This window comes from Hermetia illucens, chromosome 2, assembly GCF_905115235.1.
Source record: "Hermetia illucens chromosome 2, iHerIll2.2.curated.20191125, whole genome shotgun sequence".
Taxonomy (NCBI): domain Eukaryota; kingdom Metazoa; phylum Arthropoda; class Insecta; order Diptera; family Stratiomyidae; genus Hermetia; species Hermetia illucens.
The window spans coordinates 102,320,982-102,345,489 of NC_051850.1; the positions used below are offsets into that span (position 1 = coordinate 102,320,982).

The 24,508-nt window shown below is 41.1% G+C and overlaps 1 protein-coding gene across 2 annotated transcripts; it reads left to right on the top strand.

Moving 5' to 3' along the window:
• The first annotated feature begins 497 nt into the window (after positions 1-497).
• On the top strand, positions 498-18,067 carry LOC119649726 (transient receptor potential cation channel subfamily A member 1-like). 2 transcript variants are annotated; one of them, XM_038052006.1, is made up of 6 exons: positions 498-715; positions 8,172-8,288; positions 8,353-8,515; positions 10,921-11,033; positions 11,097-11,256; positions 17,548-18,067. In XM_038052006.1, exons 1-6 carry the CDS (start codon positions 680-682, stop codon positions 17,853-17,855), a joined length of 897 nt encoding a protein of 298 aa, XP_037907934.1. In that variant the 5' UTR covers positions 498-679; the 3' UTR covers positions 17,856-18,067. The 2 variants fall into 2 exon arrangements, with proteins under 2 accessions (XP_037907934.1, XP_037907935.1); XM_038052007.1 differs by having other exon boundaries at positions 17,563-18,067.
• The last annotated feature ends 6,441 nt before the right edge of the window (positions 18,068-24,508 follow it).

Below are 24,508 nucleotides of genomic sequence, written 5' to 3' on the forward strand. Positions count from 1 at the left end.
ACATGATGAATTCCAATGATAATACCCTCGGAAGAGAAAGTTTACAATTACGCTTTAACTTAACACTAAAAATCCGGAAACCGAAAGGTATGAAAGGTTTTGCGTTACCCTATGTGAGGAACTTTCAGTGCACGGCAGTTGAACCTGCATAATAACTTTCAATATCGATATACACAAATACAGTGCTCTCCAAAGTACTCTATCGATTATAGTTAATTGCATACACACTAGGAATTCAACGTTGTTAGCAAATGTGAAGAAGTTCACGTAAAACAGATATGAAAAAAATCGGGAAACCTAAAACTAGACGCTTCGCTGTATAAATTCGCGCATAAACTCTGAAAGAAACGAATTAAAACAATGCGGAGTTGCGAAATAGATTGAAAGTGAAAAGCGTGTCGCGTAAAATCAACTGAGTGCGTTTAAAAAAATAACAATTTAAATATCAATAATCACTTCCCTTTGTCCACTTTGTTTGCTCTACATAACTCCCCGAATTAGGCGGGGGCGTTTTAATAAGCAATTTTAAATCTAGGTTTTGATCGTACAGTGGTGAGGGTAACTTATGCTAACCACTCATTCTCTAGTATCCATTTGGGCCCCGTATTTCAATCGTACTTGTAACGAAAAATAAATTATAAACAACAAATTATAATGAAGAGATTTACCATTCTGCGCAATGGTCAGTAAAAATCGCCTAGTTATTGAGTGTAAGGTGAGTGCATCGATAAGCCTAACCCTTGAAGCGACGAAAGAGCTACCACTGCCAGTAAGCCCGGATTGGTTGGGTCGTTTGTCGACTGTGAGAGCAGATAGATCCTCAGATGTTTCAGGTGCTTGGAATTTGAACATATGGCGACAAAATGTGGAGAGAAAGATTGGTGGAATATACAGGGTGCGGCAGCATAACTTCCTTTTTCAAAACGCAATAAAAACTATTGCATGCATCGGAAAATATTTATTTATTTTTTATAATGTAGGTACATGTCTAAAGTTTTTATTTACATTGTTTGAAGATCAAATCTGTTAGGTGACGTCCCCCATTCTCCATACAATTGCGTAAACCGATTTCTGGCGTTGTCATGACTCTTGTTAGCATAGCAGGTGTTATGTTGGCAATTTCTTCTTGGATGTTGGTCTTCAAATCTTGTAGGCTTCTTGGACGGTTCACATAAACACGGGATTTCAAAAATCCCCATAGAAAAAAATCACAAGGGGACAGATCAGGAGAGCGTGCCGGCCATTCCAAATCGCCTCTAATTGAGATAAGGCCGCTCTAGAAAGTGTGTGCTCTTGCACCGTCTTGTTGGAACCAAGTGTCCCCCAAATCCAAATTTTCTAGCCTTGGAAAAGAAATTCTGTAGCATGTTTACATACCGGTCCGAATTCACTGTCACTGTAACCTCATATTCCTCAAAAAACCAGGGGACCAATAATTCCAGCTGAGGAAATTGCACATCACACTGGTGACTTGGGTGAATGCAAAGGCTTTTGATGCAATTCTCGAGGGTTGGTTGTCAGCCCAGTAGCGCATGTTTGTTTGTTAACCGACCCACACAAATGAAAATGGGCTTCATCGCTAAAAAAACAATAGCACCCTCGGGAACGACATCAAGAAGAAACTCACACGCGTTCATCCGAGAATTGAAGTCACGTTCTGAAAGTTCCTGCACTATCGCCATCTTATAGGAATGAAAATGAAGATCATCACGAAGAATTCTTCTCACAGAACGATCGGATAGTCAAGGGCAGATGCGTGTTGCGCGCAGAACGCCGTGGCGATCGCAACATTAGACGCTCTCACTGCTTCAATGTGTCTCAGAGTGATCTAACGGGCCGAGGGACTCCAGCTCTTCCTTTTGCCGCACTTGCAGTTTGTCTGAATGTAGTGACCCATGTAATAATTGATTTGCGGTCATGGGACGGGAGCCAACGAGGCCTAAATTAAAGCGATTCCGAAATGCACGCTGTGTTGCATAACCGAACATCCCCTGAAAAGTAAAACCTCAACGCAAAGGCACGCTTCTCACTATTCCAACGCATGATGGCGACTGAACCGTGTCGGGACAAACTTTACAGTATCCCTCTTTGAACCGAGACCACTAGCGCTCCGCTATGACATCACTAACTGAGTGGCGCGCATTTTAAAAAGGAAGTTATGCGCCGCACCCTGCATATCCACAGTTGCTATGTGCACAGCCTTAAGAAAGAGGAGTTCAAATCTATGGTGGAAGGCTAGCAATGGATGCAAATGACCATTAGCCCTAGATAATAGCTGGCAATTGCAACGCATGGGCTCAAGAATGAACAACTGGGAAACGATATGGTACACCAGCGAAGAATATACACATAGGTGACCACCAGACCATCATCTTTAAAACAATACAGCCTACAAAAACGAATTTGTCCCAGAAGACAGATGAGAAATAGGCAACCAATAAGTTTGACGAATCAAAGACCTTTTGCAGTAAAACACAGTGCTAGAAGGCAAACGCAGATGATAAAGCCTTACAGATCGGCGAAAAGTTACGGTGGGCATGTGCCGCGTCGATGCCAAGGTGTATTGTATCCCAGAAGCGAGTTCGAAACTTTCGTGCAAATCTGAAGTCGGAGAAAGACGCAATCGTCGAAACAGTAACCGATCTGTACATGAGCAGCTGCATGTAGAATATAAGGAGGCTCGGAAGAAATTACATTCCCAGGCAATTTCCAAGAAATCTATTTACAATAAATATGGTAATAAACTATTATTAACTTTGTTTAAACTGATTCTGAGAACGGGTCCTTCAAGCAATCCTTTACAACCAATGTCAAAACTAATACTGACTTCGGAAAGTACTAATCATTGTCCTTGTCCTCCCCCATCCAACTCTGACCGCAACAGATTTTCTCGTTCAGGAGCGTGCGGATACACAGTGCATTGTAAAAAAAATTGCCACTTGCACCTACAAGAAAATAATGTCGAAAATCGAAGGCAAACGCTTTCCACGAATTTCTTCCCCTGAACTGCTTATTGCACTTGTTTTCCAAAAATCTTGAGTACCAACAAACTTTCCACTGACGAGATGAACACCAACGAAGTTCCCTTGGTAAATTAGAAAGAGGTCCTAGAAGTCGCGAAAAAAAAAATAGCTGGAAACAAAGCACTTGGCTTGGATGGCATGCTCAACAAAGCTCTCAGGGCAGCAGTAGAAGTAGTGCCAAATGTTTGCCGAGGCATTTACCATATGTCTTAAACAAATCGGGAAACCGGAAACTGGGCGCTCCAGGTATGAAAGGTTTTGTTTGCTTCTTCTGTCAGTATATTTGAATGTAGACCTATCCCATTTGTACGTAGCCTGATACGCATTTAGCATGTCTGACTACCCACTTTAGTGTGATATTGATATTTAGTTGCAGTAAATTTACACGGTAAAGTCAACTTTGAGCTATTGTAACTTTGTTACTATACACTATACGAGGATAAAAGCTGTTCAGTGATCACACTAAATTTGAATGGGACCTTCCTACTGGTGTACCTCTATTGGTTTCGCCGACGACATTGGTGTAACGGTCGTTGTACTCCTCCTCGGGGAAGTCGACCTTTATGCGAATGAAGCAGTCTATGAGATTAGGTCCTGATTGAAGAATGCTGGTCTATTGCTTGTAGAACATAAGACGGAAGTAGTACCATGCGGAGAAAGTGCACATCCATGAAAATCAAAATTGGAACACAAACAATACAGCTTGTGCTCAAGTACTTAGGGGTAATGATTGACCAGAGACTGAATTTCAAATCACAAGTGGATTATGAAGCCACAAAGACATATAATACCGGAGCACTGATTGCGAGAATGCTCTCAAATATCCGTGGCCCAAGACCGAGCCCTCGACTCCTTATTTCGAGGGTGGCCAGTTCGATCCTATTATATACAGCCTCAGTGTAGACAGATGCCCTGGATAATACAATAAATAAGAGAAACATTGGAGCAGGGTATCGTATAAGGACAACCTGCGTGATAGCAGCAATGATCCCGATTGATATGATTGATTGATTGATGAAAGAAGGACTATGGGGCGTATCTCACCGGAGATACTCCTGCCCGTCGGTGGCAGTTCACACAAATTCAAACTACCGATGAATGGTAAGAAAGGTGTAAGGAGTCAGAAAATGGATGCTAGACCCATAGGATCATATCGGATATTCGAGAATAGATCAAGCGACAACACAGCGAAGTAGATTTCGACCTAACACAGCTTTTGACAAACACGGATCTTACCGAGCATATCTCCATCGGTTTGGATATAATGATTTGTCATATTGTTCAAAGTGGCCGAACATTGCGGAGGACACAGAACAGATTTTATTTCACTGTCCGAGATTTCCTGCTCCAAACGAATCTCGGGTTGAAATGTCATTCTGTTTGATGTTGAGATTAAGCAATTGCGCCTGAAAATACAGGATTATGATTACATTTGGAATAGGTTCTCCCTCTATGTCAAAACTAATACCGGCACCGAAACGCACTAATCAAGACCTTGACCATACCCGATGAAAGAAAATGCACACCCCCTCCTAAGCTCAACGCAGAACTACGTTGCACTCGCCAGTTATAACAAAACATATCCGCAAACAGTACAAATATAGGTTGTCCACAAAGTTTTCGCACAAATCAAAGACAGAATTCAGCAGATAAGTTTATAAAAACCTTTAATTATTTAATCTAATATATAATTGCCTCCATTAGATACGACTTCCCTCCATCTATCGGGCAACTTCAAAATCCTCCCTCTATAAAACTCTTCCCCCTTCCCCTCAAAGTACGTGCGAAGTGCACTTTGGAGGTCAGCTTCAGAAGTCATTTTTTTACCATCCAGAAAATGTTGGAGGGACCTGAACAAATGGTAATCAGAAGGAGCAAGGTCGGGACTATACGCAGGATGACTCAACTTCCCAGCCAAGCTCACTCAATTTTCGCTGAGTAGTTAAAGATGTATGCGGCCGGGCGTTATCATGATGAAAGAAATATTTCGCCTGTTGACCAATGCTGGTCGTTTCGAACGTAGCTGGGTGTTTAATCTGTCGAGCTGCTCGCAGTACTTATCGGCGGTAATGGTCTCGTTTGGTCCCAAAAGCTCGTAGTGTATGGGGCCACGAACGTCCCACCATATACTGAGCATTCGCTTCTGCTGATGAATAGACGGCTTTGCTACCGATGGACCCGGTTGATCTCGATGAGTGTAGGCTCGTTTCTTCGCTACGTTTTCGTACACAATCCATTTCCCATCGCCAGTTACCAATCGATTCAAAAAAGGGTCGTTTTCGTTCCGTAAAAGGTTAGCGGAGCAAATTCTCACTCTATCGGCCAGATTTCGCTCAGTCAGTTCGTGCGGTACCCACTTTGTGCTCTTCAAAACATATCCAAGACGCGTAATGGCTACTGCTACTCCTGATTTTGATACACCGAGATCCTCTGCAAGCACACGTGTCGAAAGAAAAGGATTCGCTTCCAGTTTGTTGCGCAGGATATCGTCGTCAATCGTATAGGGTCTTCCTGAGCGAGGTTCATCTTCAAGTGTCAGGTCTCCGCTGTAGAATTTTTCGAACCAACCGTAAACTGTCCTGCGCTTTACCTTTCCTTCACTGAATACCTTCGACAAATTTTCAATCGCCTTCGGCACCTTCGTCCCCATTTGAAACTCGTACAAAATGCAATGACGAAAATGTACTTTGTCGAATTCCATGTTTATCCTTGAATATCCTTCACAACACTGATCCTTCAAGGATAATTTACCATGCATTTTATAGTTAGGACTCTGACCTTTCCATTGGGATATCACATGTTGTACCTGCTGTTTTGGTTTGTCTGCTAATTGCTTTTTAATTGTCACATTAATATTTGTGCGAAAACTTTGTGGACAACCTGATACAACCAACATCGCGTAGACCTACTCTTATGGCTAACCCGTATGGAATCCATCTAAGTCCGAAAATTGGTAGAAATGAACCTTCTTAAATGCACGGCCTCTTTGGCGACAACAAACAGTAAAGCTGATAGCTCTTGGTAAAATACTCGTTGAAGGACCTATCAACTATTTAGCTCAGGAGCACCAGCGTTTCCTATGCCTCACCCAAAATCTAAGACTATTCTCTTTGGCTAATTACTCCGAAAACATAACCCTTCCTTGTTAACCAAGCAAAGCAGCCACTATACAAACCTTATCCAACCACAGTTCATTTGCTTAACCTCCCTGGGAAGCCCTTTGAAATATCCAAATGTCAAAACAAAAGTCTGAGGTTCCATACATCTAAGACTGTTGTGTTTATTATTTTAAAACCGGACGGACCAGACGGACAGACAGACAGACAGACAGACAGACGGTAAACCGATTTTAATAAGGTTTTGTGTTTACACAAAACCTTAAAAAGGTTTTAAAGGCCTGAGGTAGCGTAAAATTCTTTCGTTTTATTTTTACGGTCATTAAAACCATGCCTCTCGCCCGAGCAAGTTATTGTCAAGATAAAGTAAATCTGCCACTGCACGGTGCAATTCAGTTGAAATGCAACAAGACTTATGACTTGAAGTGTGCCCAATGAAATTCAAACAAGTCGGGAAACCGGAAGCTGGACGCTTCAGGTACGAAAGGTTTTGTGTATTTCTTAATACGTAGCACGTAATATATCCATATATTATGTGAGAGTATCCACTTTCGGGTGATAGTGACATTCATAGTCTTCAATTTTCAAAGAAGCAACAAATTTGACGTATTATAACTTTGTTAGTAATAGCGCGATTTCCACCAAACTTGGTAAGATCATGGTCTATATTATTGCCTATATCACTGCAAAATTTCATGGTACTAGGATGAACTTAAGGGGGGTTTCTAACCAATTACAAAAAATTATAGTAATATACCATTATTAACTTTATTTAAACAGATATCGGCATGGAAGGTATTTCGGAGCCTAGGCACCATATAGTGGCAGCCTCCTGATTTTTTTCAGATTTTTCGGTTTGGTAGTTTCTGAGAATGGCCCCCTTAAAGAAGTAATCACTTTCAACCCCCGGCGCTCCCCACCCTTCCAACGAATGTCAAAACTAAGATCAGCTTTGAAAAGTACTAATCGAGACCTTTAATTTGATACCCCACATGACTATATTTGATGAAAAAAAATTTTACACCCCCCTTTTGCATGTATGGGGACCCCCCCTTAAATTCGACGAAAAAGGATGTAATTCACTGTATGTGTGAGCGTTCACAGTTCCCACCTTTCTACCAAATTTGGTGTCAATCTCTGTAACCGTCTCCGAGAAAAATGCGTGTGACGGACAGACAGACAGACAGACAGACAGACAGTAAACCGATTTTAATAAGGTTTTGTGTTTACACAAAACCTTAAAAAGAGGTTAGATGGTAGTCATTGTGTTAAAGGGAATACTACATTTAGGGAAGCCCGCCTATCTGCGATGATTTGCTTATAAGAAGTACTTCCCTTTTGCCACCATTTAATCTAGGTTTTGCCCGAATGTCATATCCAAAGATTTTGAGTAGGCATGCATTCTAGAGCTCTCGGCATGGCATCGGCTTCCAAAAGCGAAATACGTAAATAAAAAGTGCTAGTTGGTCCCTTGTTTTAATAACGTATTATCAATAACACAATTCCAGGCTGGCCGCACAAGCTGGTATCCCTCTTATTTGTAGTTCACAGTCAACGTTTGCGCCCCAATGCACGCTCCTACTTGCTACAATTAATAAATCACAAAGTACGTTACCTATTAAGTAGTAAACGTATATATAATAATACTAATCGTTGGCTCAACAATCCAATTGGGTCAGGGCCTTGAAGTCCGTTAGAGCACTTTATTTAAGTCCGGAACGGTACACTACACGATTACAATATCCTGTAGGAGGCAATGTGGACAGCATTGCGCTCGTCCGAAATTATTACACTGATTTGACTCAGGTACTCCTTCACAGCTGAGTCGACTGGTATCCGATGTCGAATTACGTTACAAATTCCACTGCCACCACTGAAATTTGAACCGCGATCTTCAGTACGACAGCCTTGTACTCTAACCACTCAGCTATCCAAACACAAGATATACAACTATGCTTTAAATATTATTATTTATTGTTTGCATTTCACTTTTCATAAATAACCTGAAATATTTTTCATGTTTTCCTTTCAGGTGGGGATCTACGTGGTAATGTTCCTTGAGATTCTCCAAACGTTGATTAAAGTATTGTTGGTTTTCTCTATTTTAATAATTGCGTTTGGATTAGCATTCTTCATACTTCTCTCGAAGGTAAGACAGGAATTTAGTTCAGTGTGATTCGGCAACTTGTAAACCAAATTTGCCAAATTTTCAGATTGCCAGCGATCAAGCAAATCATCTATCTTTCTCAAATATACCAATGTCGCTGATGAGAACATTCTCAATGATGTTAGGTGAATTGGATTTTGTCGGCACTTATGTTAATCCTTTCTACAATAACCAGCTGAAGCTAGCGATTCCATCTTTCGTTATTCTGAGTAAGTACAAAGACAAATTTTATTTTCCTTTAGGCTTTTCCTCATCCCGGTAGCGGGGTCTTCTCGTAAGTATTGAAGAATCCAAATTCCAATAGAAGAAGGATGAGCGGAAAGTTTCAAACATAAATAGTTTTCTAGTCTTCATATATATCGGAAAGATTGCCCTCAATCTCAGTCCAAAGGTCAGGTCACAGTGTTGTCTTTTTTTAATAAAGATTTTGTACCTTTTGAAGTTCATCAGTACCTTAGTACTTCTGGTCGTTTTTCAGTACTTTTTTAGTACCCATTAGTACTTTCCAGAGCTTTTCAACATAAACCGAAGCGAAGTTAATATTGTGCTGCTCCTATACAATAACACAAGAAGAACACTAGCGCAGAGTAACCCTGGTGGACTCCGCTCTGGACCTCAAATTCCGAGGATTTTACCTCCATTCAGCACATGACATTTGGTGACACCTCTTCAGTTGCTCGTTTTCGTGGAGTCGGCCGTGAATGTCCTTCACAGGACCATCACAAGATTTGCGACCACATGCAAGCTCTTTCGGTCGAAGTTGAATTTGGAGGTGGCAGTTCTCTATCATTGCGAAAGTGAACGTAAGCAACCATCAGAAGGTGATCCCTTTGTCTGCACCTCACTTGGTACCCCAAACCATGAGGCAACTCCGAAATCTACTGCAAATCGTAAAGTTGTCAATCTGGTTGCTCGTACCGTACCAGTTGGAATCTAATTGACTTTATGGTAAGTTCTACGCCCGAACAATGTGCCATCAATTACTAGGCGATGGAAGCTGTAGAAATCCACAAACCTTCCACCATCACCGTTGCGGTCGCCAAGACCGTGCTTGTCCATCATATGTCTAAGCAAGGTGATATCAGAGCCCCGTTCGGAGAAAGCTTCCTTCTCCACTATATCGGAAGTCTTCGTTGATGCATAACACTGTACAATTTTGATGCTCCTTAACCTGGACCAGCTTCCAGGTTACAAGAACGTACCTTATGGTAGTCATCAGAAACAATCCCACACCGACAAAAATACATTGCCGCAAGCGGGAGAGGAGCACTCTCTAGAGTCCCACCATTTTACATCGCTTAAACCCAGAACGTCCAGCTTATATGGTTCAAGTTCTCGCTCGAATTGGAGAAAGTGAGCATTCTTGGGACCTGTGATACCGTTGCCGTCCCTATCCGACCCCGAAAACGTTCGAGAGGTCCGGTCCCAGGATGAACCCCTATACTAAGCCTCTCTACCTAATTCAGAGAGTTTCACTGGCTGCTTCACTTTTGATCCACTGTGTTCAGACTTCACCCTTAACCTTAGAGCGACAGAGATTTCAACAAACGTCTAGCCCTCCGTCGGTTTAATGAACAGGACCAGCGGTCTAGTCACCTTTCGTTTCTTCGCAATTTGTTGTTCCGCCATTCGTATCTACCTGCAACGTATGAATGATACTCTGGTATACAAAAAGTATTCGAAAGTATTATAAAACGGATGGACAAAGGCCAGTAGAAAAACTCCGAAAGCTCCATTCAGAGTCAGTCGACAAAGACAATGCATCATTACCGAGATTTAGGAATGGTGGACGTAATCGAAAGATTCAGAATTTTGCGAGAGTAGCATCATGAATATCAAGGCCAGTGTTCCGTAGCTACTCTTCAATAAAGATGAAAAGATCAAACTAGCTACATCCAAGGTGGTCTGATGTTACCCTTTCAATCATGTCGCATTTTGCGAATGGAATTCACTGAATACTGATTTTGATGACTGCTAGACAGTGTTACGGAGTGGATCTGTAGAATCAGTCAATGGTTATATGAATTTGCTACATTTTGTGCAATGACAAATCATAAAATGCTATGTCGGTATCTTTCCGTTTTAACCTAATATTGTGGCATCATATTCGAAATCCCAAATCCCCAAAATCAAAATCTATCCACATTTTTCATTATATGAGATTAGTTCAAATTTCCTAAGAATAGGATCAGTTATTTTGGAATAAATTGCGTAAGACAATCAGGCAGACTACAAATCTGTATCAAATGGTATAGTTAAAAAGGACTATAAATCTTTATCAAATGGAATAGTTTTGGACTTTACTTTGCTTTATAAGCAAAAAGGCACTTCCTACAGAAAACTGGAACCTTTCCTGCATTGTCTTCCGAATACTACTAATCGCTTTTGTTTTTCGTGTGCCATCAAAACCCAATTACTTAACAATCAACGACCGTTGAAATACTCTTCTTCGCATAAAGGTGAAATTGTACAGAACTCCCAAGACTTATAATTATCAAGGAGTAACTAAATTCTGGGAAATAATAAAGTTATATAAATATCTTTGGGTATCTGATAATATTGTTTTGCAGGACATCTTTTAATTACTGTGTTGTATAGCTGCTCTTAATTACAGGTCTCTTTATGATTCTGATGCCCATTCTCCTGATGAACCTGCTCATCGGTTTGGCTGTAGGCGATATTGAGTCAGTTCGGAGAAATGCTCAATTGAAGCGATTAGCTATGCAGGTAAAAGCAATATAATTCGATTTACGTGGTAATCCACATTTAAGTATATTTTTCTAATTTCAGGTAGTTCTACACACTGAACTGGAACGAAAACTGCCTCAAATGTGGCTTGAGAAAGTTGACAAAATGGAGTTAATCGAGTATCCCAACCATACCAAGTGTAAATTGGGATTTTTAGATTCGGTTCTTCGTAAATGGTTTTATAATCCCTTCAGTGAAGATAGTAAGGAATCACTTATTATTCTATTCTTATGAACACCTTTTCCTTCTCTATGTTATTTCAATACTTAGGGAAATTTTCATCTAGGTTAATCACGTTGACATTCATACTGCATAATTAATAAATTTAAAGCCAGAAACTCTTATAGATAAATAATTCTCCTCATTGTTAAGGTTTTGTGTCAAACAAAGCCTTCTTAGAATCGGGTCGATATCTGTCTTTCTGTCTGTCACACCAGATTTATTCGGAAATGGCTAGTCCGAAACCACCCTTAAGTTCATGCTAGAGTACAGAAGGCAGTGGTATGAGGGATAACATAAGGCATAACTCTGGGAAGTTTGAAGGAAATCCAACTATTATTAACAAAGTAATAGAAGGTAAAACTTTTATATTTTATGTGAATTGCATACATTCTAAAACGTGCATGACGTCATCATATCAATTCGTCAATACCACAACAGGGTGAGGTCACACGAATGGAAGGTCGCAGGGAAACATTTCGTTTTATATGATCAATTTATATACATGCATATATAAGTATAATCTTGTGTAATAGGCAATGTTCGTTTGTTTACGGTATATGTACGTGCATCTTGTAGTTTGCCACCCAAAATCACGCTACAAGATCTGACTGACTGGTTAAAATTCCAAAAAGTAAGAACGGCCACTAAAGGGATATTTGCATGCTTCTTACTGTCGAAGGTGTTCGCTAAAATCATCTTGAAAAGCATCAAGGACCAACTCGAAGGATTGATCGACATAGAACAGATTGGTCTCCGCTCTGAATCTCCCTGTACCGGCCATATTAACGCCCTTCGAATCTTTGTAAAATAGTGTTTAGAGTTCAGTCCAAGTCACCACCTCACCGCTGCTTTTCATCAGTTTCGAGCGGCAGCAAAAACTATATCTTGAATATTGTATGCAGAGAAGAGAAAGAGAAGAGAATCTAATAGCTAATATCAGAGCGATATATAATAATAATGATAATCGTTGGCATAACAATCCATATTGGGTCATGGCCTGGGCTGGATGAGATGAAGGAGTTCAATGGACTATGTTATCTTTCCTGAAACACATAGACTACACTGATGAGCTCTCTCACAGAATGTTGGACTCCCGCAAACGGTACGCCGTCGGACTAGTAACTAAACACCTCGCCATCGTCAGAGAGCTAGCTGGAAACGTTTGTCGCATTGCCTGTGTTTAAACAAAGATCTTGACGAATCTCATCCCACCTTCCATAAAAAAAATGTGATAGGCGTCGTCCACAACTGCATTGCAAAACACACAATCAGCAGATCGTGCTGAAAACCTCCCTGCCCACTTAGGAGCTATGTAGGTAAAGAAATAGTTAGTCCCACCATGGTTTCGGGTCAACCACACATCTAAGTTGCCAATGAGCTGCGTAGTCCATCTGCCTCTTACCTCATTTTGACAAGGAAGAAAGAAGGGCAACGAGAATCACTCCCGCAATCGCTAGTCACCGCAAACCTCACGATATACCTCGTTACCAAGAGCATCAGCCCATACCTCTGCGCCATAGAGCAAAACAGACTGCGTTGTATTCATCAGAAGATGACGTCTGCGTTGGTTAGCTCAAGGCCAAAAATCCAGCTGCAACCTTGTCTGCTGCTACTTTGTTTGCTCGAAAAAGCTCATCTTTTAGTCGAGGGTCAGTCCAAAACCGTTGGTTTTGACTGGATTATCGACTCCCCGATCGATATGAGACACAGGGTTACGATTTTCTTTTCAGTCAGGATGAGTACTTCATTCTTTTCAGTGCAAGATTGAAACCATGACCATCCTTCTCCCATCCTCTAGCGCCTCATAGAGCAGAGTGCGTTTTCTCAGATAATTCCTCGATATGCGTAAAAGGTAGCTCGAGACGTGGAAAGTATTGCCTAGTATGCCCAGAATATCTTCCTATCGTACGGAATTATATTTCTGATCTGAAGCGTTTCTGATCTGAAGCGTTACGAGGAGCACCCCCCGTCGAGCTCAGCAATTGTGTACTTCCGCTCCATGAACCGCATCCACGACTCACGTGTCAACATTCACTGTGGATCACCCTACTCCAAAAGCGGAATGCCGCCAGAGTATTCTAACACAAAACAATAACTAGTGGAGAACTGGACGACTGCAATAAATTCACATGAAAAGCACAACCTTGATCTACTATAACTTCTTTATCTACATTACGATTCTCGCGAAACTGATAAGTTTCATGAATTTCTACAAAATTATGCTTTTATTTCGACAGGATTTTTCCACTGTGTTCCCAAAATATAGTAATACATGTACTAATTACTTAAGCAGACGGATGAGGCGGATGAGATATAGGCGCATTACCGCAAATTGTTTGAAATTTTGTGGATAAGTGGTTTCTGAGCATGAATCCTGCCTTATTTTAAGGCTGCGTATTTTAACCGCTCACTTACCAACACAGCAACTAGGACCTTCTGCAGGCCCAAGGCCACATTCGAAGAAAACAATTTCACCTCCTCCTCTTAATTTCTATGAGAACCCTTTCAACTCTACACTAAATTATGCCATTCACAGTATGCGTAGAATTTCACAGTTTACTTAAGTTCATAAAATATTGTGCCAATACGTTTTGGCGTCTATAACTTTATTAATAATAGTACGAAGAAAATATTGGCTTTATTCGAGCAGATTTCGGGAAAGAGATATTTTCAGGCCTGAACGTCGTGTAGGAATGTCATTGTGATTTTTTTTTCAAATTTGTTGTTTCTGCAATTTCTGAGAATGGCTTCCGTCTTTAAGTTTATACTTTTTCACGCTCAATTCTCCTAACTCGCAACCTCCATTAAACTTAAAATCAGCTTTATAATGGGCTAATCAATTGCTTTGATACCTAACAAGGCTATATTTTGCAAAAAAAATACGCTTCCAATACGATGGTGTACACGTGCATGCCACTGGCTTATAATTTTGTTCAAAAATATAACTATTTATTAGTACGAGCGGATGAAAAAATTAAAATTAATAATAATAATAATCGTTGGCGCAACAATCCATATTGGATCAGGGCCTTGAAGTGTGTTGGAGCACTTTATTCAAGACCGTATTGGTACACTGCAGTACACTGGGGGAGGCAATTTGGTCAGCATTGCGTTCGCCCGAGATTATTACCCTGATTTGGCTCAGATACTCATTTATAGCTGAGTCGACTAGTATCCGACGTCAAATCACGATATAAATACCACTGCCACCAGTGAGATTTGAACCGCCACCTTCCGTACGACAACCTTATTCTCTAACTACTCACCTATCCGGACACAAATTAATATTAATTCGAATATATGTGAGCGTTCTTCAAATTGTCCAAAAATTAGTTAAAATTAATTTGTCATTTTTTTCACGGCCAGCAATTGGAGCTTTTTACACCGGCCTCGTGGCTGTCCGGTCTTCTTCCCGGCGCTCCACCACAGCACTTCATCCCCCAGCTAAAACCGCTCACGCTTACTTCCAGTGCCGTCTGCCTGCTGGAAGAAAGCCTGTCTTAAGAAATCCGCCTTGAGCTTACCACCGACGCACAGTAGGTCGAATAATCAATCTAGGTGGGAAAAGTCAAAGTCAAAAAAACCTAAAATTTTTAGGAGTCCAGCAGAGGCCGTTATTTTGATAAGCCAAATAAGTAAAAACAAACAAGTAACAAGTAGACGGAGACAGTTATGCAAATATCGAATTCAATAATTTGGTATTAGTGAATTGTTATCGACCGTGAAAACGGCGAGTTTTTTAATTCATTCATTCAGTTTCGCATCACCTAACCACTTCAATTGTTTTTCAAAACTGGAAGATAAGTGTATATTTAGGGGGTCATCCCGGTGTCGGATCCGCGGAATCGAATCTTTTTTGGCATCAATTGTATCTAGATATAATTTAGTATATATGAGTGTCCGGATAGCTCAGTGGTTAGAGCACTGGGTTGTCATACGGAAGGCCGCGGTTCAAATCTCGCTGGTGGCAGTGGGATTTGTATCGTGACTTGACGTCGGATACCAGTCGACTCAGCTGTGAATGAGTACCTGAGTCAAATCAGGGTAATAATCTCGGGCGAGCGCAATGCTGACCACATTGCCTCCTACAGTGTTCTGTAGTGTACCGTTACGGTCTTGAATGAAGTGCTCTAACACACTTCAAGGCCCTGATCCAATATGGATTGTTGCGCCAACGATTATTATTATATATGAGCAAACCGATTTTTTGATATTCAGAGTCGTTCGGAAATTATAGTGTTAAACACATGATAAGTCACATGCCAGATTTATGTCGATCGTCGTAATAAAGCTGGTATTTATCGATCCAAATGACGTTCGAATGACTTCGCTAAAAGACCAAGAATTGAAGCCAATGCTGTACATGTGCAGCCTGCAGCACCATGTCTGGATCGGGAGTAATGAAATGGCCTAGAAATTTCACCTGCTTGAGAAATTTGCACTTTTCAACGTTGGTAATTAGGCCATTGCCATGAGGCGTTGAAAATCGAACTCGAGAAGTGCCAAATGCTTGAACTCGGTGGAATATGATCTAAGTAAAAGAAACGGACGTCCAAGCTTCGTAGTAGAGTTCCCGCCACACTGTACCAACCAATAGTCATTTGTATGAAATCGAAGAGTGCGAAAGGTGAACAAATTGGTGTCTTGAGAATATCTTCGAGAGCTTAAAGGATTTCGTGCTGACCATCAGGACCCATGCTGCATATCCACCAGCAGCCCTTAGTGACATAAGAAGTCTGCCCCTAATATGGGGACACTGACCACTCATCAGCTAAAATGAAGCACCGCGAAAAAGTCCTACGCAAGCCAACACTCACGTCTGCCCGTAGCCGTGAATTGTGATGGGCGTGAAGTTTGCAGCCGCTAATTTCAGTTGCCAATGGAAATGCTTGTTGGCTCTGCGAACAGAGAGGGCCGACACTTCTGCGCCCGCGGCTATTAGATAATCGCTGCTAAGGTGGTCGTACACTGTAAGGCGTCATGTTGCTGCGGTTCGGGTAGATGCCGCTACGTCCCACAGTGAACCCAATCTTTTGGATTCGCGAGAAAAGTCCATGGGCTGATACATTTTATGGTCTGATCTGCAGAGCCACGATGGTACCATACACGCTAGAGTTCGATATGGACCGCAGCGCGGATACCCGAACGCTCATTTCTCAAGGCGGACGTCAAACATGTTCGCAACCACTCTCTCTCAGAGCGTTTATCGCTGCCGTCAGTGTGATCCCACTTGCTTTCTCAATTTTGCCATGTCGATGGTCTCGCGGACACCTCCCCGACCACGGGGTGCGCAAGTTTTATAATAATAAAACACTTTGTAAATATACAGAATTTATTTCGTTACTAAATCGACTATAAAGGGTATCGACTATAAGACTAAGACTAACTAACTATGCACCATACACAATCTTTTATAATTGATGCAGTATATTATTATCAATACACAGTACATTTCTCATATCTTATCTATAAGTAATGTGTTTGTTTTCCCAAATCTTATAGGACCTAAGGTCAAAATATCTTTGAGATATTACACTTTGTGTATTTTTTTTCAAAATTTAAAAGTCATTAAAGTCTAAGGAGAAACGGAACGTTGCGCTGACTTAAAACGAATTGAACGGGATACGCTCGATTTCGAACAAACAGAAAACTTAATAAAATTACAATGAACATTTCAGATGAAAAATTAAAAAAAAAACAATCAAAAACACTGGTTTAGGGACAACGATCAATTCCAACGACATTGGGATTGTCAACTGGGTTTAGTTTTTCAATTTCTCGCGAGTTGTGGGAAGAACATCTGAACGTGTGAACTAATAACTTGACAAAAATACTTGGAACAATACAAAATCGTCTCCTTCGTCGAAAATGTTGGCTCCCTTCGCAACAGCTCTTCTTCGAGTAGCTCCTTCTTCTTTGGCAATGCGTTTTTCTTTTTTATTTTTTAATCTTCTTCCTCACGCTCCAATTTGTCGAGTTCAGATACGATGTAGGGAAGCATTAGTCGATCGGTACGTGGGATGATGACATGCTTGATGACAGGGAACATGACACCAGCATCGTTGTCCTTGTTTGTGTGAATCGAGGTCAGCGATGTTAAGTTCTCTTAACATACAAACTTACACGTAAATGGATATTTTCACAAAAAGATATGGATTATTTGTTAACAACTCATTATCAACTTTTCTGATATAAAAAAAACAATTGGCTTATAATTCTCTTAAAAATTAAAACTATTCAAATTAAATTATAACTGCATAAACTAAACCAGGTTCGTCAATTCAAGGTGCAATGGATATGGCTCTCGATACAAACGACGATTTCATAGACACAGAAATAGCAAAGCAGAAACGAAAACTTAAGGAAATCAGTAGAGTTTTGGAACAACAGCATCAACTTCTGCGTTTAATTGTTCAAAAAATGGAAATAAAAACGGAAGCAGACGATGTCGACGAAGGCGTATCCCCTTCAGAGCTACGTCCTTTAAGCGCTTACAGCACGGGCACATCCAGATGGACCTCCCCGCGAATCCGCAAGAAACTGGCAGCTGCACTGAGCTTCAATAAAAGCATGGGTTAATCAAAATATTGATGTTAATGTTAATTCAATGTTTACATGTGTTTATAAATGTCTTGGAAAAATTATTTTACAAATTATTGATTCATGTATTTTTCTGTCACCAAGAACGTCAGCTACATAAAAACGTTGATTTCAGGAAATAATTTACCAGAACAATAAATGTTATGTTTTCATTGTTTGTTTTAAATAAAATGATTCATATGACACCTCTACCTAAAAGATTTTCTTTGCTTTTAACGACTACTAGATTTACTTCCTAAACATGAATTTACAAAGTAGACATAAGCGTGCAGCCAAGCTACACAAAACAGAGATGAGAGCGATAAACATGATGAATTCCAATGATAATTACCCTCGGAAGAGAAAGTTTACAATTACGCTTTAACTTAACACTAAAAATCCGGAAACCGAAAGGTATGAAAGGTTTTGCGTTACCCTATGTGAGGAACTTTCAGTGCACGGCAGTTGAACCTGCATAATAACTTTTCAATATCGATATACACAAATACATTGCTCTCCAAAGTACTCTATCGATTATAGTTAATTGCATACACACTAGGAATTCAACGTTGTTAGCAAATGTGAAGAAGTTCACGTAAAACAGATATGAAAAAATCGGGAAACCTAAAACTAGACGCTTCGCTGTATAAATTCGCGCATAAACTCTGAAAGAAACGAATTAAAAACAATGCGGAGTTGCGAATAGATTGAAAGTGAAAAGCGGTCGCGTAAAATCAACTGAGTGCGTTTAAAAAAATAACAATTTAAATATCAATAATCACTTCCCTTTGTCCACTTTGTTTGCTCTACATAACTCCCGAATTAGGCGGGGGCGTTTTAATAAGCAATTTTAAATCTAGGTTTTGATCGTACAGTGGTGAGGGTAACTTATGCTAACCACTCATTCTCTAGTATCCATTTGGGCCCCGTATTTCAATCGTACTTGTAACGAAAAATAAATTATAAACAACAAATTATAATGAAGAGATTTACCATTCTGCGCAATGGTCAGTAAAAATCGCCTAGTTATTGAGTGTAAGGTGAGTGCATCGATAAGCCTAACCCTTGAAGCGACGAAAGAGCTACCACTGCCAGTAAAGCCCGGATTGGTTGGGTCGTTTGTCGACTGTGAGAGCAGATAGATCCTCAGATGTTTCAGGTGCTTGGAATTTGAACATATGGCGACAAAATGTGGAGAGAAAGATTGGTGGAATATACAGGGTGCGGCAGCATAACTTCCTTTTTTCAAAACTCAATAAAAACTATTGCATGCATCGGAAAATATTTATTTATTTTTTATAATGTAGGTACATGTCTAAAGTTTTTATTTACATTGTTTTGAAGATCAAATCTGTTAGGTGACGTCCCCCATTCTCCATACATTGCGTAAACCGATTTCTGGCGTTTGTCATGACTCTTGTTAGCATAGCAGGTGTTATGTTGGCAATTTCTTCTTGGATGTTGGTCTTCAAATCTTGTAGGCTTCTTGGACGGTTCACATAAACACGGGATTTCAAAAATCCCCATAGAAAAAAATCACAAGGGGACAGATCAGGAGAGCGTGCCGGCCATTCCAAATCGCCTCTAATTGAGATAAGGCGCTCTAGAAAGTGTGTGCTCTTGCACCGTCTTGTTGGAACCAAGTGTCCCCCAAATCCAAATTTTCTAGCCTTGGGAAAAGAAAATTCTGTAGCATGTTTACATACCGGTCCGAATTCACTGTCACTGTAACCTCATATTCCTCAAAAAACCAGGGACCAATAATTCCAGCTGAGGAAATTGCACATCACACTGTGACTTTGGGTGAATGCAAAGGCTTTTGATGCAATTCTCGAGGGTTGGTGTCAGCCCAGTAGCGCATGTTTTGTTTGTTAACCGACCCACACAAATGAAAATGGGCTTCATCGCTAAAAAAAACAATAGCACCCTCGGGAACGACATCAAGAAGAAACTCACACGCGTTCATCCGAGAATTGAAGTCACGTTCTGAAAGTTCCTGCACTATCGCCATCTTATAGGAATGAAAATGAAGATCATCACGAAGAATTCTTCTCACAGAACGATCGGATAGTCCAAGGGCAGATGCGTGTTTGCGCGCAGAACGCCGTGGCGATCGCAACATTGACGCTCTCACTGCTTCAATGTTCTCAGGTGATCTAACGGGCCGAGGGACTCCAGCTCTTCCTTTTGCCGCACTTGCAGTTTGTCTGAATGTAGTGACCCATGTAATAATTGATTTGCGGTCTGGGACGGGAGCCAACGAGGCTAAATTAAAGCGATTCCGAAATGCACGCTGTGTTGCAATAACCGAACATCCACTTGAAAAGTAAACCTCAACGGCAAAGGCACGCTTCTCACTATTCCAACGCATGATGGCGACTGAACCGTGTCGGGACAAAACTTTACAGTATCCCCTCTTGAACGAGACCACTAGCGCTCCGCTATGACATCAACTAACTGAGTGGCGCGCATTTTAAAAAAGGAAGTTATGCTGCCGCACCCTGCATATCCACAGTTGCTATGTGGCACCAAGCCTTAAGAAAGAGGAGTTCAAATCTATGGTGGAGAGGCTAGCAATGGATGCAAATGACCATAGCCCTAAGATAATAGCTGGCAATTGCAACGCATGGGCTCAAGAATGGAACAACTGGGAAACGATATGGTACACCAGCGAAGAATATACACATAGTGACCACCAGACCATCATCTTTAAAACAATACAGCCTACAAAAACGAATTTGTCCCAGAAGACAGCTGAGAAATAGGCAACCAATAAGTTTGACGAATCAAAGACCTTTTGCAGTAAAACACAGTGCTAGAAGGCAAACGCAGATGATAAAGCCTTACAGATCGGCGAAAAGTTACGGTGGGCATGTGCCGCGTCGATGCCAAGGTGTATTGTATCCCAGAAGCGAGTTCGAAACTTTCGTGCAAATCTGAAGTCGGAGAAAGACGCAATCGTCGAAACAGTAACCGATCTGTACATGAGCAGCTGCATGTAGAATATAAGGAGGGCTCGGAAGAAATTTACATTCCAGGCAATTTCCAAGAAATCTATTTACAATAAATATGGTAATAAACTATTATTAACTTTGTTTAAACTGATTCTGAGAACGGGTCCTTCAAGCAATCCTTTACAACCAATGTCAAAACTAATACTGACTTCGGAAAGTACTAATCATTGTCCTTGTCCTCCCCCATCCACTCTGACCGCAACAGATTTTCTCGTTCAGGAGCGTGCGGATACACAGTGCATTGTAAAAAAAATTGCCACTTGCACCTACAGAAAATAATGTCGAAAATCGAAGGCAAAACGCTTTCCACGAATTTCTTCCCCCTGAACTGCTTATTGCACTTGTTTTCCAAAAATCTTGAGTACCAAACAAAACTTTCCACTGACGAGATGAACACCAACGAAGTTCCCTTGGTAAATTAGAAAGAGGTCCTAGAAGTCGCGAAAAAAAAATAGCTGGAAACAAAGCACTTGGCTTGGATGGCATGCTCAACAAAGCTCTCAGGGCAGCAGTAGAAGTAGTGCCAACTGTTTGCCGAGGCATTTACCATATGTCTTAAACAAATCGGGAAACCGGAAACTGGGCGCTCCAGGTATGAAAGGTTTTGTTTGCTTCTTCTGTCAGTATATTTGAATGTAGACCTATCCCATTTGTACGTAGCCTGATACGCATTTAGCATGTCTGACTACCCACTTTAGTGTGATATTGATATTTAGTTGCAGTAAATTACACGGTAAAGTCACTTTGAGCTATTGTAACTTTGTTACTATACACTATACGAGGATTAAAAGCTGTTCAGTGATCACACTAAATTTGAATGGGACCTTCCTACTGGTGTACCTCTATTGGTTTCGCCGACGACATGGTGTAACGGTCGTTGTACTCCTCCTCGGGGAAGTCGACCTTTATGCGAATGAAGCAGTCTATGAGATTAGGTCCTGATTGAAGAATGCTGGTCTATGCTTGTAGAACATAAGACGGAAGTAGTACCATGCGGAGAAAGTGCACATCCATGAAAATCAAAATTGGAACACAAACAATACAGCTTGTGCTCAAGTACTTAGGGGTAATGATTGACCAGAGACTGAATTTCAAATCACAAGTGATTATGAAGCCACAAAGACATATAATACCGGAGCACTGATTGCGAGAATGCTCTCAAATATTCCGTGGCCCAAGACCGAGCCCTCGACTCCTTATTTCGAGGGTGGCCAGTTCGATCCTATTATATACAGCCTCAGTGTAGACAGATGCCCTGGATAATACAATAAATAAGAGAAACATTGGAGCAGGGTATCGTATAAGGACAACCTGCGTGATAGCAGCAATGATCCCGATTGATATGATTGATTGATTGATGAAAGAAGGACTATGGGGCGTATCTCACCGGAGATACTCCTGCCCGTCGGTGGCAGTTCACACAAATTCAAACTACCGATGAATGGTAAGAAAAGGTGTAAGGAGTCAGAAAATGGATTGCTAGACCCATAGGATCATATCGGATATTCGAGAATAGATCAAGCGACAACACAGCGAAGTAGATTTCGACCTAACACAGCTTTTGACAAACACGGATCTTACCGAGCATATCTCCATCGGTTTGGATATAATGATTTGTCATATTGTTCAAAGTGGCCGAACATTGCGGAGGACACAGAACAGATTTTATTTCACTGTCCGAGATTTCCTGCTCCAAACGAATCTCGGGTTGAAATGTCATTCTGTTTGATGTTGAGATTAAGCAATTGCGCCTGAAAATACAGGATTATGATTACATTTGGAATAGGTTCTCCCTCTATGTCAAAACTAATACCGGCACCGAAACGCACTAATCAAGACCTTGACCATACCCGATGAAAAGAAAATGCACACCCCCTCCTAAGCTCAACGCAGAACTACGTTGCACTCGCCAGTTATAACAAAACATATCCGCAACCAGTACAATATAGGTTGTCCACAAAGTTTTCCGCACAAATCAAAGACAGAATTCAGCAGATAAGTTTATAAAAACCTTAATTATTTAATCTAATATATAATTGCCTCCATTAGATACGACTTCCCTCCATCTATCGGGCAACTTCAAAATCCTCCCTCTATAAACTCTTCCCCCTTCCCCTCAAGTACGTGCGAAGTGCACTTTGGAGGTCAGCTTCAGAGTCATTTTTTTACCATCCAGAAAATGTTGAGGGACCTGAACAAATGGTAATCAGAAGGAGCAGGTCGGGACTATACGCAGGATGACTCAACTTCCCAGCCAAGCTCACTCAATTTCGCTGAGTAGTTAAAGATGTATGCGGCCGGGCGTTATCATGATGAAAGAAATATTTCGCCTGTTGACCAATGCTGGTCGTTTCGAACGTAGCTGGGTGTTTAATCTGTCGAGCTGCTCGCAGTACTTATCGGCGGTAATGGTCTCGTTTGTCCCAAAAGCTCGTAGTGTATGGGGCCACGAACGTCCCACCATATACTGAGCATTCGCTTCTGCTGATGAATAGACGGCTTTGCTACCGATGGACCCGGTTGATCTCGATGAGGTGTAGGCTCGTTTTCCTTCTCGCTACGTTTTCGTACACAATCCATTTCCCATCGCCAGTTACCAATCGATTCAAAAAAGGGTCGTTTTCGTTCCGTAAAAGGTTAGCGGAGCAAATTCTCACTCTATCGGCCAGATTTCGCTCAGTCAGTTCGTGCGGTACCCACTTTGTGCTCTTCAAAACATATCCAAGACGCGTAATGGCTACTGCTACTCCTGATTTTGATACACCGAGATCCTCTGCAAGCACACGTGTCGAAAGAAAAGGATTCGCTTCCAGTTTGTTGCGCAGGATATCGTCGTCAATCGTATAGGGTCTTCCTGAGCGAGGTTCATCTTCAAGTGTCAGGTCTCCGCTGTAGAATTTTTCGAACCAACCGTAAACTGTCCTGCGCTTTACCTTTCCTTCACTGAATACCTTCGACAAATTTTCAATCGCCTTCGGCACCTTCGTCCCCATTTGAAACTCGGTACAAAATGCAATGACGAAAATGTACTTTGTCGAATTCCATGTTTATCCTTGAATATCCTTCACAACACTGATCCTTCAAGGATAATTTACCATGCATTTTATAGTTAGGGACTCTGACCTTTCCATTGGGATATCACATGTTGTACCTGCTGTTTTGGTTTGTCTGCTAATTGCTTTTTAATTGTCACATTAATATTTGTGCGAAAACTTTGTGGACAACCTGATACAACCAACAATCGCGTAGACCTACTCTTATGGCTAACCCGTATGGAATCCATCTAAGTCCGAAAATTGGTAGAAATGAACCTTCTTAAATGCACGGCCTCTTTGGCGACAACAAACAGTAAAGCTGATAGCTCTTGGTAAAATACTCGTTGAAGGACCTATCAACTATTTAGCTCAGGAGCACCAGCGTTTCCTATGCCTCACCCAAAATCTAAGACTATTCTCTTTGGCTAATTACTCCGAAAACATAACCCTTCCTTGTTAACCAAGCAAAGCAGCCACTATACAAACCTTATCCAACCACAGTTCATTTGCTTAACCTCCCTGGGAAGCCCTTTGAAATATCCAAATGTCAAAACAAAAGTCTGAGGTTCCATACATCTAAGACTGTTGTGTTTATTATTTTAAA

What these genes read in the sequence shown, in the direction of transcription:
- LOC119649726 (XM_038052006.1), top strand. Translation starts at nt 680, where the DNA reads ATGGTCAGTAAAAATCGCCTAGTTATTGAGTGTAAG. An exon ending in TCCATCTTTCGTTATTCTGA is followed by an intron (nt 8,516 to 10,920) that starts GTAAGTACAAAG and finishes TCTTAATTACAG; the next exon opens with GTCTCTTTATGATTCTGATG. An exon ending in TAATCCCTTCAGTGAAGATA is followed by an intron (nt 11,257 to 17,547) that starts GTAAGGAATCAC and finishes AAACTAAACCAG; the next exon opens with GTTCGTCAATTCAAGGTGCA.